This window comes from Silurus aristotelis (assembly GCF_946808225.1).
Source record: "Silurus aristotelis genome assembly, chromosome: 19".
NCBI lineage: Eukaryota > Metazoa > Chordata > Actinopteri > Siluriformes > Siluridae > Silurus > Silurus aristotelis.
This window is the reverse complement of record NC_139592.1, coordinates 10,470,504-10,483,935: the sequence shown is the minus strand read 5'-3', so window position 1 is coordinate 10,483,935 and position 13,432 is coordinate 10,470,504. Positions and strand designations below refer to the sequence as shown.

The 13,432-nt window shown below is 39.1% G+C and overlaps 1 protein-coding gene across 4 annotated transcripts in view; it reads left to right on the top strand.

Moving 5' to 3' along the window:
- camkvl (CaM kinase-like vesicle-associated, like) overlaps positions 1–13,157 on the top strand; it is a 38,531-nt gene extending 25,374 nt beyond the window's left edge. The window contains exons 1-11 of one of the 4 annotated variants that reach the window (XM_083570016.1): positions 682–996; positions 3,180–3,286; positions 5,333–5,464; positions 5,856–5,930; positions 6,297–6,435; positions 7,297–7,417; positions 7,531–7,606; positions 7,791–7,927; positions 8,011–8,089; positions 8,178–8,265; positions 10,767–13,157. In XM_083570016.1, coding sequence (XP_083426142.1) covers positions 3,192–3,286; positions 5,333–5,464; positions 5,856–5,930; positions 6,297–6,435; positions 7,297–7,417; positions 7,531–7,606; positions 7,791–7,927; positions 8,011–8,089; positions 8,178–8,265; positions 10,767–12,107 — 2,283 coding nt within the window. In that variant the 5' untranslated portion in view covers positions 682–996; positions 3,180–3,191 and the 3' untranslated portion in view covers positions 12,108–13,157. Of the gene's footprint in view, positions 1–681; positions 997–3,179; positions 3,287–5,332; positions 5,484–5,855; positions 5,931–6,296; positions 6,436–7,296; positions 7,418–7,530; positions 7,607–7,790; positions 7,928–8,010; positions 8,090–8,177; positions 8,266–10,766 lie in introns of those variants that run through there. The other 3 variants (XM_083570018.1, XM_083570015.1, XM_083570017.1) reach the window with 3 other exon arrangements.
- The last annotated feature ends 275 nt before the right edge of the window (positions 13,158–13,432 follow it).

Sequence of the window (13,432 nt, the reverse complement as noted above, 5' to 3'; positions counted from 1 at the left end):
ATATTCTCCCCAATGTGTGCACTGTGAATTTTTCCAATTATTTTTGTCTTTTCCATATTTATTTTGCCTGTTTTTGTGGTGTGACACATTTCAGACAAAATATACTTTTTTTTCTACATTTATGAACAATAAACCAGAAATTATATTAACTCTTTTTATTCAATTAAATAATGCAACTGGTAATGGTCACAGAGAGAGACTGTGTTAAATTACAGTGTACGCTCCAAATCTCCATGGCTTTTTCAGGTCTTTTTTAGTCCCCATCAGGGGAGGGGAAAAAAAAAAAATCAGGATGAGTCCGTTTTCCTTTTTCATCAGTTTTCAGTGCATCTAGGCCAGGCAGCTGGCATATATCTCTTCCAACTGTGCCTAAAACCTCCAAATGCACAAATGAGCTCAGCACTGTAATGATTATTAGGATACATCACTCTGTGGGATGTTTTATGGTAATTTAGCACCAGATTAAGTAGAGGAAAGAAGACAACAAGAGGAGGGACAGTACTATTACTCCACTTGTAACCTCTGTACTGTTGCATGCTTCCTCGTGAACTCACTGTTTTCTCTCTCTTTCGCACTCACTCGTGTGTGTGTGTGTGTGTGTGTGTGTGTGTGTGTGTGTGTGTGTGTGTGTCTAGGACGTGCTTTGGGTTCAAATGTGTTGCAAGAACAGTGTGGCTCCTTGAAACTATCCTGTGGGATTCAGTGTGGTGTTTAATGTGTGTGTCTCTGGAGATAAAGATTCATTGCTTTAATAAGAACAGCCTCCGAGAGGGAAGTGAGGAGCTAGAGCACTATCTGACAAAACTAAGAAAGGTGGCAAAGGGAGAGGACTGTCTTTAATGATGGAAGGGAGCAGAGTCCTCTCTCGGACCCTTTGTTCCAATTTTATCCTTGTCTCCATATCTTTTTAAGTGTGTCTCTGGAAGACAGGGCATCTGTTGATGCCACGGATGCACGCTAATTTCGCTGTGATGTACAAATGCTTGCAGATCTCTGGTGTGTATATTATTTATATTACATTATATGTACACGTATGTCTTGGGATCATGTGACACATTTTTAATTCTTTTCTCTTGCTATGTCTCTTGTTGATATTCACGAGTTTGGTTATAATTAGCCAGCATATATAATACAGTGGTACTGCATGTGACACTGACAACACTGAGATAAAAGACGAGTGATGAATGTCAGCATGCAGAAGGAACTGGGTCAAAGATTAAAAAGGTTTTCAATACAGGGTGGGGGGGGGGGGGGGTTGCCTACCCCCCCCCTCTAAAAATAGACCACAGAGATCATTTAGATTATTCTTCAATTGCTTATCAAACCTGTACTGTATAATTGTAAAGTGAAGTGGGAGAAAATCTACAGAAAGACATTTTCTAATATATTTATTTATTTTCATAGATTAAAGTCTCAGTGATCTTATATGAAATAGAAATGAGAAAATTACACTTTCTTTCTTTTTTTTCAAGATATCTTTACTCGCAAAGACCTTTTTTGCAGAGCAGTAAGTCAACGCAGTGCCCTGGAGCTATGAGGTGGCAACGCTACCCACTGTGTCAGCAGAATGAATTACATTATATTCATTATCATTAGTAGTAGTAGTACATAGTCTTTAAACTCCATTAATGTGATTTTATTTGTACCTTGTGAATGCATTTAAGAACTAATAAACAATAAACACAAAAAAATATATATATTTTGCATACCATTTTCTGTTAAAATCAAATGTTATTCAAGATTTTTTTTTTTTTTGCTATGACCCTCCTGGCATACTAAAGAAGAAAAGGTTATAAACTGGGGATTTACTTGTCACCGTGGTTGCCCTCAAGGGGACCTCAAACTTTGGTTAATGGAACAAGAATTTGAATTGTAGAATATGGTGTGATGAATGATTCATTTACATTTTTGTACCTTCATGATGCATTTATTTCTGACCCTGTACTACTACTACTACTTCTCCTAATGATAATAATCATCATCATCATCACCATCATCATCAGTTCCTCATTGCAAACACAATAAGATGTTGATTACTAATAAACAGTTCTTTACTTTTAAAAAACCAGAGCGAAACAGTCCATGAAGAGACCCTTGAGCTCCCATGTGCACATAATTTAGCTTGCTGATTTGGCGAAAGATATTTTTTGAACAGCTGAACTGTCCTAAAGACAGAATCTGCCGGTTTCTATCTTTAGGGTAGTTCAGCTGTTCAGGAAACATCTTTTGCCAAATCGGCAAGCTAGATCATGCAGGCATCAGGCTTTAAGGATCTCTCCGTGGACACACAGCTGTGTAGCGTCCCTTCGGGTAAGATGTACTCCGGCACCCTCACACTGAAAATAGGCCATTGATTACCACGTCTGCACCATAGCGCAGGGCGAACAGAGGGTATTACACCCAGGGTTCATTTTGCCAGAACATTTTTCAGGCTTTTGTTAGGTCACCATGCCCAATAATGCAATTCTATGCAATAATGCTGGTTCTATTCAGCTTTTTCCGATGTCAGATTGTTCCCATCTGTGCTCCTACCCAAAATGTATGTGTCTGTCTGGGGGATTAAGGATTATGGGCTAGACCTGGATTACCAGAGTTCACAACTGCCCTCTCTACTCAGAGGATGATAAAATGTTTATTAGTCTCCTTGCTCATGGCCACATCATAACTTTTGCAGGATTCCTGTGATTAAGGTATCTTCTTCCAGATGCTGGTCATATGATATATTGGGCAGATTCTGCTACACCAAATCGATGTGAAGATAAACACTAGGAAATGGTGAATCACATTAACTTCCCAACATCAAGGATCAATATGCTATACAATATACTGTATAAATGAGTTGAGATGTGGACTATAGGTTAAATTCAGTGATGGTATTCTATTTATAAATAGCTCCTCAGTGGAAGACTGAGCAATGTATTATATCATGGCATCTCATCAATGGCATAATAAAAATGATGTGGTGATGCTGCTCATGGTTCCACAAAATTCCTAAATAATCCGTCTTAAGACCTTTGTTACCGGAAAATCCGATGCGAAAATCTTGTATTGATGTTGGTTTATCTTTGAAAGACACGTCGGCTTAGCCCTGCTCGCAGATTCATACCAACCTCCCCTGGTTGGTTTACAAGATTTATTGAAATGACACGTTTTTGTTTTCCTGATTCTGCATGGCGTAGGTAGATGCTGTCATGCCATTTGGGTGCCTTGCTCTACGAGATGGGAGGACGTACCACAGCCTGTCAGACATCACCGATAAATATGAGATTGGACAAGTCCTAAAGGCGTGAGTATCAAAGCATCGAATACCTCGAATGTCAACCTCTGCTTTACAATCCAATAGAGTGAAGGTTATTTTCAATAATCCTGAATTGAGCCCTTCTTTGGAAGATTTGATTGAACTCTTCATACATGTGTAATGGATAAAAAAGGAATACACCACTTTAATGACCTATAACCTAGAATTAAGATATAACTATTTAAAAAGGAACAATATCCTGCTCTGATAACTATTCATATACTCTCCTTACTATATCAAACCACCTTGAAAATAACATTGTTTCATATTTCAAAGTCACATTCACTTGATTCTCCCACAGCTGTGCAATCACTGCAGTGAACTTGATAGCATGAATAAAAACAGCTGTTTACAATGACCCTTGAGTTTGCAGTTTGTGTGATTCATTCTTAGTTTCTCATGATTATTGGATGAAAGATATATAGCTAAATATTTTTAGATGTACAGAATCCAGTGAATTCAATCCATCCCCTTTGTTCACTCTTGATCTTTTTGTCTAGATGCTATTGTCTTTATTCATGTCTTTTCTCCTTCTCTAGCTTTTTAGCCTTGGGCTTTACCTATATAGTCTCAAGTGTGTCTTTTTATAGAATGCCCAGTCTCTGTGTGCACAATAAACCATCTCTTTTATTATAACCCTGGTCATCTTACTTATGATGAAACTGCTATATTTAAAAAAAATATATAATAATCACCCTGAATGAATTACAAACAAAATGCAAGTCCACACAAAGGAAGCACCATGTACTCCAAACACCTCCTTAAGTAACTCTGCAACAAAGCTATGGAAAATTACATATAAAACCATTTCCAAGGCTTTGAAGATACCCGGAGCACTGTTATTAGTTGAAAGTACTGTTAGAAGTTGAAGTGCAATGCACCACCCACAGCTTGCAATAATGTGGGTGTCTATCAAAACTACACAACCCGGGAGAGAAGACACTTGGTCAGGGGGAACCACCAGGACCTTGAAAGACCTGCAGGGTTTTATAGCCAGCAGATAGAAAATGTGTATTACACAGCAATGCTAAATATATATTGCACTCATGCAGTCTGAATGGGAACGTGACAAGCAGCAAATTTCTGCAAAGGTTCTATCGGGAATTCTGTTTTCAAAAATGAATCCTGCAGCATACAGGCGTGTAGTCGTAAAAAAAAGTTAATTCTTTAGATATCTAGATATCTCAGAAATTCCTTTATGATTATGTAAAATCATTAAAAAACCATTATAAATAACTGTTGGATTCCAACATTTTTTTTATTTTTTTTTATGAAAACCCAACATGGCTCCTCAAAGGGGAACCCATTCTCATCTGGGTGACACCAAGAGTGTGATTAGAAATCATTGAAACTTTTCAAACACCGGAGAGTGAGAAATATGAGCACCAGAGTGTGTGATTATGACTAATGTCCTTTCTACAGTCTTATGCAGTCAGTTGGAGTTGTGGAACCAGGTGCTTCTGAGCAACTCATTAATTAACTCAACATTTGAGATCAATATAGGTTTAACACCAACTCTTCAATGCTATAGCCTTTTATATCCAGGGAGATTCTGGGGAAAATTTTGATGACAAAATATTGACTCTATATCTGAGAGAATATAATGGAAATTCATATTTCAAAAGAACAATGACTGCAATCTTATGGACAAATCTTTCTAGGAACAAGGTGAATGTTTGACAGTGGCGTAATCAAAAAACTGAAATCAATGGAATGACATAATGGAAGGTCGCTGTCCTTCAGTGAAAACCAAAAAAAGAAAAAACTCTACCAGCTTGAATAGTTCTGCAATGAATAGGGCCTCCACAAAGTATTAGCAGGATGTATAAATACTGCATGAAACGAGGAAATTTCCGTTCCGTCAATAAAATGCTTTTTTTTTTATATTTACCTATATTGATTACATCCACAGTGTGGTAAGTTTACAGAACCTGACACAAAAAAGTGGGTTTATATTTATATTCGATTTACCCTGTATCATTCATTTGTAGGAATTTGCAGCGAAATAAATACATACTACTATTGTCTTTGCAGGAAGGAGTTTTGCGAGCTGTGCCTGGTAAAGGAACGGCAGACAGACAAGGTCTACGTGTGCAAGAAGTTCCTCAAGAAAGATGGGAAAAAAGTGCGGAAGGCTGCAAAGAACGAAATCATGATCCTGAAAATGTACGGGATAATTCAAAACGTCAGTAGCAGGTGATGGGTCTGGGTCTGCGAGAAATAAGAAGAGATAGAAAGAATGTGAGACGGAGATTGACAGATGGAGGCGGGAAAACAAAGGGGCCAATTCATAAGGAGTGAGACAGACAGTTCTGGTGGGAAAACAGAGAGATTGAGCATAGAAGATCTGTGGAGGAACACATAAAAAGAAATGGAGAGAATCAACTCATCTAAACAATAAAAATGCAGCGTGAGAGGGAGAGAGAGAAAGATGTAGAAATCAAGAGAAAGAAAGAGGCCACTTCCTCCGTTCCAAGCCCAGCAGGTTGCTATATTTAAAGCAACTCTTCTTACTAGTTAGAAAATAGAACTATTTACTGTGACCTTTTCTTCTCAGGGTCAACCACCCAAACATTCTGAAGCTGATAGATGCGTTTGAGACCAGGAAAGAGTTTTACATCATCCAAGAGCTGTGAGTCTGTCATCTATGCAGCACTGGTCCCACATATCCTGCAGAATCGGGGATTCATTTCTCATCAGTCCAATATTTAAAAAGACTTGTCTAATGCGAACATTTGCATCAGGATTACTCTGGACACGTTAAACAACATACTTTCAATATGCTAATTCTATCGATGTCATCGAATCAGATTCAAGCCACGTGTCTGTCTTAGTGATGGATTAGTAACAAATTATCTATAGTTAAAATATAAGACAGAGGGATGCTAATAGACTGAATGTGGTGCTATAAAATGAATTCCTGCTAGAGTAAACGTTTGCATACTGATGGAATGAATGTACAGTACATCGTGTCTTACCGAGTGCGCATATGTCTCAGGGCCACAGGTGGGGATGTGTTTGATTGGATCCTGGATCAAGGGAACTACACGGAGAGAGATGCTTCGAGGGTAATCAGGCAGGTCCTAGAGGCAGTGGCTTACCTCCACTCTCTCAACATAGTTCACAGGAACCTTAAGGTGAGCTTGGGATATATTTGCATATCATTTTCTTTTTTTTCTTCTTACTACCATTCACTATCAGTTTTGCAATATTATATAATCTTGCAAGGCTTTAATGAGAACTCAATGACTTTATCATTAGTTTAAAATGATGCTGTTGTAAACCTGCAGCTATGGGAGGATGTGATTCATTAGTTATGAAGGGGAGCTTTTGGCTTTTGTGTGCTGTGCTTTGTGTGTGTGTGTGTGTGTGTGTGTGTGTGTGTGTGTGTGTGTGTGTGTGTGTGTGTGTGTAAGGATAGGGAGGGAGAGAGAGGAGAGAGAGAGAGAGAGAGAGAGAGAGAGAGAGAGAGAGAGAGAACACAAGAGAGGGAGATTAACCTAATCACTGCAGGGTATCAGAATCAGTAATCAGAGATATTACCCAAGCTCGGAGCCCGGTTCAGCTCATAAAACTGCATAGCCGTGATATAACAGATGTCCCCTTATGGTTAGTGTTAATGTTGCAAAATTTAACTGACTGAAATAAATAGTCTTATGGCCCGTAGTGAATCTGATTTGTCCCTCAGCAGTCAGTTACATCTTCCCCTACTAAAGAGCTCGACATGTGTTTCTAGTGCCCTCTAGTGCATCAATGCAGCTCCAGTAACATCTGCTTTTGATGTGCTTATTTCCTAAATGTCTATAAAACAATTCGGCAGATTGGAGACAGTGAAGTACGGTTTAGAAATTGTTTTACTTGCATTTAACAAACCCGGGATATCAAGCGAAAGAACGGTCTCCCAATTCTCACCTTCTTTTGAAACAATGGATGCAATCATTTCTTTAGTAAATCCTCAGCCATCCGATTTGTGTCTTTATGTTTTGTGTGTCTATCAGCTGGAGAATTTGATGTACTACACTGAGAACAACCACAACAAAGTGGTCCTCCGTGATTTCTATCTCTCCCGGTTTGAAAACGGCTCAATTACCGAACCCTGTGGAACGCCGGAGTATCTAGGTACCCTAAAAAAAACAACAACAGATGATTGCTGGATATGTTATAGAGTGCTTGAGTATGTTCTCTGAAGATTTTCATGGCTGTGTTTTTTTTTTTTTTTTTTTCGCTTCCAGCCCCAGAGGTGGTGGCTCGACACCGATATGGAAGGCCAGTGGACTGCTGGGCTATTGGGGTCATCATGTATATGCTGTAAGCTTGCATTTTAGCAGGAAACATGTCTTAGCCTTACTTTTCCATGCGTTGTTTAGACTGGCCAGTATTAAAGTATATGAAAAACACCTTTTTTTTTTATATATATATATATAAAACACATTATAATACAGTATGGAATACAAATTTCAACATGGATATTTAACATATTGTCCATTATCAGGCTGTCTGGAAATCCTCCCTTCTATGATGAGACTGAAGAGGAGAACACGGACATGCACAATCGTATTATTTTCTGCCGGATTGTTGCTGGAGACTATGAGTTTGACGCTCCTTACTGGGATGACATATCGCCTGCAGGTACACACAAAAAGGAGACTATTCTTTAGAATCTCCTTTATTGCGAAAACAATTCGGATTGTTCTGCTTTTCTTGTTTTACAGCTAAAGATTTAGTGTGTAGGTTGATGGAGGTTGACCAGATGCTACGAATTACAGCACAAGATGCCCTGTGGCATGAGTGGTAAGCTGCGAATAGGGAACTCTACCGAACATATGGATAATTTATTCGCATGAGCTCTCTGCTTTAAATTATTGTGTGAAATTGACAGGATTGCTGGAAATGGAGCCTCGGAAAAAAACCTGAAGGCTGGGGTGTGCGCACAGTTCGAGAAGAACTTCGCAAAAGCCAAGTGGAGGGTAAGGGCATAGATCAGCCTTTGCTCTACTGAATTTGAAGTTGTACAATGTCCTTGTGAATAAAGTGTAAAATATATATATTTATAAATTATATATAAAATAAATAAAATCATAGATGACAAGGACAGTTTTGAGGATGTGCATGACAGAATTACTGGTGATTCATATGAGACTAAGGGTTCTGATTACTTTATTAATCATTTCCTTTCCCCTCGCATGGGATACCCAGGAACTGAAGGTACTGTTATTCTCTGTTAAACAGGAAGGAGGCACTGACTCTTTTCTTTGCCATGACAATCAGACTTGAGCACTCATATCTCCTCTAGCAAAACACATTATACAAAGAGTAATAACTGCAATTACAACAGCTTTCTGACACCCGTCATTGGGAAGAAATATGCAGTTCAAGTCTGATTGCTGAAAAGAGTCTTTATCCTTTCAAGCCTCCCTCTGTCTGGACACCAATAAATGGCAAGCCTTTCACTGCCCAGCTACTCCCATATGCCTCCAATCATATGCAGTCCAGCTCTATACCCACACTGAGTTCTCCTAAGACCTCCACCGTCACTGAAGAAACACCCAAGTTAAATTTCATCGAAGTGTCACCTGTATGTGTGAGAGCGCAATCATATGTCTGTGTGTCTGTCCTGTAGGAGAAACAGCAGTAGGTTGAGGGACAGAGGAGTGAGGAGAGGGTCATTGTATCACATTATTACCCGTGTCCCCAATTCATTGGTCTATTTTAGTCCACCTTGTGCTACTATCAAACTTCAGTATTTACTTTAATAAGATGAAACATTTCCTTACGCTTTCTACAAAATAGCATAAAAAAAGGCTCAATTTCTACTTGTCTAATTTGTCTAACATCAGTGACTAATAAAATAGTTCAGTGAATAAGGGTGATTTTACACTTGAACTGCAAGAGTCTATTCAGTTCATTTTCACAAAGTGGTTTTGGGGGCTTTTTATGCTTATTCATTCACCGTTTCCTTAATGTCATGATTCCGATTTGGGTGAAGGCTTTTGGTTCAATTTTCAAAAACGAATCAATTTTATGAGCTCCCTTGAACTTTGAACGGCTTTTTCATTCCAGATATCAAGAAGGCACTGTTTCCTCTGCAAACACCCAATGCCTTTTCCTTGTTATTTTCAAATGGAAAATAACATTACATGTTGAATCAAGCTACACTGGATAGCCTTCATATATGAAATCTACTTCCTTACTTCCCAGCTTTTCCAAACATTGGGGTTTCCAATTTTAAGGTATTAATAACAAAGCCGTCATCTACAGACCATGGCCTCCCAATTTAGCCTATAAAAGTGTAGCATATACATCACCCTGTTGTCTTTTCAATTATCATTTTGTCAAGTAGTTGTCGAATCCTTTATTTTTTTGCTTAACATGTTTTTGTTTAATCTGCTAAATTGACTATTAATAGATGAGGTCAATTCACAATCTGTCTAAATATTTAAGCCTGACGCATAAATTGCAACATCTTCCTCAAGATGGAGCTGCAGCCACCTCAAGAGAGAAAGGAGTAGTAGATATGGCAGTGTAACCTGAATATAAATGTAAGCTCCATGGCGAACTTGCAGGGGCAGTATCAGAAGACATACAGAAGCTGGTTGTCAGCATGGGTCAACATGGGCCAAATACTAGACCTGTTAGCTGTCATCAGTGCAACAACAAATTGAAGTGTAGAGCTCAGGGGAGCTTAGTTGCCTAGAGCTGCCTTGCATACAGAGACGCACCCTAAAGTGCTTTTTGTGACTGCATCACATACTCCAAGCATTAATGCTGATAGCCCCACAAGTGGCTTATTATCAGAGTAGAATGAAGACTTTGGGCTCATATACTTGCATTGCAGGCTGATATTAAAGCTGCTTTTGTGAAACTAAAGGAATATCTCCCACTCATTAACATTCATAGTTATAGCTTGTGGTTTAACCAACAATGTATCAATATCACCATTGCATGCATGAAACAATGCTGAAAATATCAGCGCAAAACAAATGGGTTTCTTTAGACCAAGTGCAACGCTTGACAGCATTTTAGAAGCAGAATAGATCTAGCAGTTTACTATTCAATTGAGAAACCACAAAAGCAGATGGAGAGTTAAGAAACCGAAAACAAATTAAAAAATTTTATGCAGGTCAACAAGTGCTTTACATGCTATACATGACAAACTAGAACTACCTCATGAGAGGCTGTAATGGTGTTAGATTTATACAGTTTACTATCCGCCTTTAATAGATGTTAGATGCTGAATTTTGCTTTGCCATGAACTTACTGTTTAGTGGTGAATTGAAACAACCCTCACAGACAATGAAACACAATAGCTAGAAGTTAATGGCAAAAAAACTTGCCAACAGAAAAACTCAACTAGTTCTGAAAAATCCATCGTTTGGATGAAAGCATTTCAAGTGTGAAAACACCCAGAATCAAAGTGGACTTTTTTGTTGAATTTGGCAATTTCTTATTTTATTGCTCTGTTTTTCAGAAAGCAATTAGAGTCACTACATTCATGCAGCGTCTTCGGGCCTCTGAGCTGGGCTCTGCAGAAGCAGCAACAGCGGGACAAAGGGGTGTCCAGCGTGATGGAGGAGGGAGTGAAGGTGTCCTCACTGACTCTGGGGGAGGTTCATCTGTGAGCATGTCCAATGAGATGACGGTGGAAAACACTCCAGTTGAGGATCAAGAGCAAAAAGTGCAAGAGGAGGAAGAGACAGAAGTTACAAATTCTCTTTCAGAAATGTCAAAGAAACTGGCGCAAATAGACTCCTCAACTCAAACGCAAGTGGAGAAACAGGACAAGACAGTTGAGAAGAAAGCAAATGTGGAGGGCTCTCAGAAAATGACACCTGTTTTGGACCATGAAAAAACAGAGGCATGCCAGGAGCCCACAAGTATACACACAAAATCCTCTGAGTGCCAAAGAAACAAATTTACCACAGAGAAAGAAACCACCGAAAAGAAATTAACACCTGACACCCCAAACCGCCGCAAAATGGCTGCTAACTTGTCTCTGGATTATGGGTTGGGGCATGGCCCTAAGACTAGCTGTGCAGCTGTTGAGAAGGAACAAGCAGTAGCAAATGAGGAGAAGGCTGAGGCAGCAGGTACGCAGGAGAAATCTCCTGGGAGCTGGTGTCAGACACAGCTTCCAGAGACAGTAGCAGAGGGACAGGTAGGTGCTGGGACGATAGGAGTGAGTAGTCCTGATGGAAGAGAGAGGGAAGAAAGCAGAGGAGATAAGTCAGGAAGGCATGCACACAGTTTGTATGCTGGTAGAGATCCCTCAAGTTTGGGTCATAAGAAGACTGTGTATGTGCAAGAACAGAGAGATACAAGCCATGGTGCTGCGTGTAGGGATCCATGTTGTTCTCCTTACTCTGTTAGCAGTGGGGCAGCATACGATGATCTACAAGGAGGGGATACCAATGCAGATTGGCAAATGGACAGCGTGATTGAACAGATAGAAAAGCAAATGGTGGCTGTTCTTGAGAAGATTGAAGGCGATATGCCCTCCCTACTGGAACAGATTAGGGACTGTCCTGAAAGTGTGCGAAAAGCAAAAAGTGCTCACTCTTCTCCCTCAATTCACCATCGCTCTTACCAAGATCGTTCTACTCCACCACCTCTTCCTACCACCCCACGGCCACCTTTGCCCTCTCTACCACACCTCACCATTCCTCCGCCCTCCTACCCACCCCCTAACCCACCCTCTCAAACCCAAAGTCACAACCAACCGGCCACTGAGCAAGATGATAGAGATGGACAGAGGGGTGCAGCGAGACTGAGTCATTCACCAAGAGGAGGAGGGGCAGGCCGAGGCTTATGAAGTTTATGTGAGCAAAAGTAAATTGTAAGAAAAGCTGAGAACAAATCTTAGAACAAGCATGGATGTCAAAGTAGCAGCTTTAAGGCTGCACAAAGATTTTTTAAATCTAAATTATAGGGTAGCTTTGCTCCTCTTTGCTGTTAGATAAGCAGAGTCATGACCAGCTGCATTTGTGATGACGATGGTTTCTAGCAGAACAGCACAATTACATGTTCAAAGCTTTGGGGACTGTTATGAACATAAAATTATAGTGTAACATCCCCGTATGTGCGATTTCAGACTTAGCTTATATACACCACACAATAAAGGAACATCAGATGAGACTACTGCCTTGTAAATAGGTACGTGTGGCATTGCAATATTTTAGAGAGCATATTTTCCACAAGTAATTTCATACCCATAATACAGCAGTCTACATTTAAGCAATCAGAAGAAAGGGTGTTTAGCGTGTGAAAATAACACTCTTTTAGACATGTACAGTGTAGAATAAATTTCAGCCTAAAGAAACATGGCCATATATTCTTATTAATATCATTGGTCTTTGTATATACAGCTACTTTAGCTATCAGTCAGGTTAATGCACTGTTGCCATCAGCTGCCATTCATGCACACAGCATTCCAGAGAATTAAAGCACATTGGATTCAAGAGCCTGGGAAGTCTACTATTTTGGACAACTAGATTCAAGAATATATATTTGCAATATCAACTGAAAAAGTGTGTTTATCTATTATTACTGTGTATAGTTCATTCTGTATGTACTGTTTCTGCATGTATTTATAATCTAAGTTATTTTGTCCTAATTGAAAGTAAGTTAGTCTTTTGTCCTCTGAATACCTGAGGTTCCTCACACATATTGCCGATTTTATCAAAATGTACAATTATTTTAAACGGCTTCCCGAAATGTAAACATTTTGACATGAACAAATGTAACAGCCATACTTCTGTGCTCTGGTTCCTCTTTTCAAATATTTTGTCATGGTGATGTGAATATTCTTTCAAAGTACTTTTGCACTCTGCAAAACTTTCAATAAAATCTAGATGGAATCATATTGTAAGTGCTTTATTTGATTGTTCGGGCTTTAAATTCACTTTTTAACAATTTTACACTATTCGTAACAGTTAAAATGGGGTTACATTTTACATCTACTGTACTTTATTTCCAACATGACATTTTATGTGTTTGACTCAAGTTCTTTAATAGACAGAAATATTAGACGTGAGATCAATCTTGTAGAGCTTAGATACATCTTACAGCTTAAAGGTTGGAAGAAATGAAGACATTTGTTAAAGTATGCTGAAACAAGTAGAACAATTAAGTCATCAT